General features: G+C 53.4%; 1 protein-coding gene across 1 annotated transcript in view; it reads right to left on the reverse strand.

Annotated features, from left to right (window-relative positions):
• The window catches only part of LOC109396921 (deleted in malignant brain tumors 1 protein), a 147,298-nt gene extending 145,070 nt beyond the window's left edge, over nt 1–2,228 (reverse strand). Inside the window, exons 1-3 of the mRNA XM_019669164.1 lie at nt 1,871–2,228; nt 900–929; nt 80–130 (exon numbers count right to left, since the gene is read on the reverse strand). Of these exons, the coding sequence (XP_019524709.1) occupies nt 80–130; nt 900–929; nt 1,871–2,228 (439 nt within the window). The remainder of the gene's footprint in view (nt 1–79; nt 131–899; nt 930–1,870) is intronic.
• Nucleotides 2,229–2,349: the final 121 nt, after the last annotated feature.

Consider the following 2,349-nt stretch of genomic DNA (forward strand, 5'->3'; position numbering starts at 1 on the left):
CTCCTCCTGTCACACTCAACACCATCCTATCTTCACATGCAGAGAGTGAGCCCATGGGAGGATGGGGAGGGAAATTCACCTGTTGTGGTTGGCGCTGTCGCTTCAGGTGTGGATGTGGAGGGCCAGGTATCTGGAAGTGGCAACAAAGTCAAGCACCAGAGTTAAGCCTCACCGAAAGATGTCATGGAAGAAATTGTCGGTGGGCATCATGACAATCGCACATGTGTATCCTGCCACTTCTTGCCTGTGCGTGGGGCCAAAGACGCCTGCTCAGCTAGGTCATCTAGGGGAGGAAGGCCCTCAACTGAGCTGTGAGCTAACTCACTGGCAGGTCTGAGGGAGTGCCCAGGCTCTGAAACACTGACAGAAAGAGTCATGGTGATTTGACCAGGAGCCAATCACGTGTCCTGGACTCACGGGTACAAAATCCCTCGTTATCCTGCCTTTCCCTGGACACTGTCTTGCCAGTTTTGGATGCACGTGTGACCCTGCTGAATCTCAGGGTGTGGCAAGCTTTGAGAGAGGGACAGAAGCCACCCTAGTCTCATGTCCAATCAGCAAAGCTCAGGGGTTATTGACGGCTATTCTCCTGCTGCATTCTTCTCAGCGCCACTTCATACAGGGCCAAAGTTCATGGCACACAAAGCCGCCTCCCTGACCTGACATGCCAATCACATGGAACAGTATCAAAGCACTGGGTGAAAACTCAGCTGGATGCAGGATGGGGTGGAGGCTGGAAGTTCCATGTCTAATTCAGGAGCACTGCCTTCATTCTCAGGGACCAGGGGCCAAATACCTGCACCCCTGGGTGCCTGCCTCCAAGAGCAGTTGGTCCATCACAGTGTGTGGGGTAGGCAGCTAGTGCAGGGACATCCTGAGTAAGGATGCCCGGGACTCACCTGGCGCGAATGTGTACTGGGGCTGAGCACCTGTGGGGAAGAGAAGGAAACTCAGACACGAAGCCCTCCCACCCCTGCCCCAGAATCAAGGTAGAAGACACTCAGCCTTTATATACCGAGCTCTTGCATCTTACGTGCCCTGTGCGTGGACGCTGCCAGTACCTGCCAGAGCATCCCTGTCCTCTGTCCACTGCCTGCGCTTGCCTCACTGAGCCTGAAGGCTCAGGTTCCTGATTAGGAAACTCAGTGCCACTTCTGGCACCATAGCCTCTGCTTGACAACAAGGATTTATCAGAGAATGGTCCGAATAAATAATTTCAGTTAGACCCCAACTCTTCCGCTTTGAGGTCGATGACATTGAGGCTGTCTTAGGGTTCCTTGTTTTTACCCCAAGACTCATGCCACACTCGCCAAGGTCCTAAGTGGCTTGTTAGCAGTCCATTCACAGGTCACTTGACAGCTCACATTTTACCCTTCTCCGACCTCTCGTCATTTTGTTGGATAATTAACATGATGCTGTGATGCTCTAGCATCCTCTCCTCTGCACAGGCAGCTGGGAGAGCACAAAGGAATAAAGCCATCTGAGAGGGGAGCTGCCCACTAACCTCTCGGGCCATCACAAAGGAAGCTGCCCTGAGAGGAATGCCCCAGATGAAATCTAGTTTGGTAGATAAGCTCACACTGCTGTGGCTAAGTGAAAAGGCACCCTGCTCTGCCCTCTGGAAGCTTAACCTTATATGAACACGGTGCCACAGTCACCTGACCCAATTGCAGGATGCCTGACTCTGGTGCTAACTGAGTTGTACCCTCAAGTAGAGCTTGTGAATGTATTGTGGCTGCCATCAACCCTGAGGTAAATAATAGGTCCCAGGACGACCCTATGAGGCTTGGGTGAGGGATGCTAAGTGGGAAGTGTGTCTGTCCCCAGCAACATCACCCCAAAAGGAGGTCCGGTGATCTTTGAGGCCCACCTGAGCAGACGACACCGGCGTCCTCCCCGTGGTTACAATTGTGAGAGTTCCAGCCTCTGTGCGGGCAGTTCCACAGGTGGGACTCATGCCCTGAGCAGCTCACGTCATCCAGGAAAATCGGCCCTGAGCCCTGCCCGAACCGGGCACCTCCTGGAGCCAACCAGGCCAAGCCGCAATCCAGTTGCCTGCACACCACGTTGGCATCATTGGTATTCCATCCGTCATCACACACGGTGCCCCATGAGCCCTGGTACAGCACTTCCACGCGGCCCTGACACCGGTCACCTCCATTCACCAGCCTCAGAGCCAAAATTGATTCCGTCTCGGTCCCTGAATTCAAACAAGGACACCCCTTCATTGTGTGTCATGAGGTAACAGTCCAGAGACCTATTACAGACTCCGGGTAAAAATTTTTAGCCAATAATTCCCAGATAATAGGATACCTTAGGACAGGCGCAGGGGTTAACCTTCTTCTGGGG

The sequence above is a fragment of the Hipposideros armiger genome, unplaced genomic scaffold (genome assembly GCF_001890085.2).
Source record: "Hipposideros armiger isolate ML-2016 unplaced genomic scaffold, ASM189008v1 scaffold_549, whole genome shotgun sequence".
Classification (NCBI taxonomy): domain Eukaryota; kingdom Metazoa; phylum Chordata; class Mammalia; order Chiroptera; family Hipposideridae; genus Hipposideros; species Hipposideros armiger.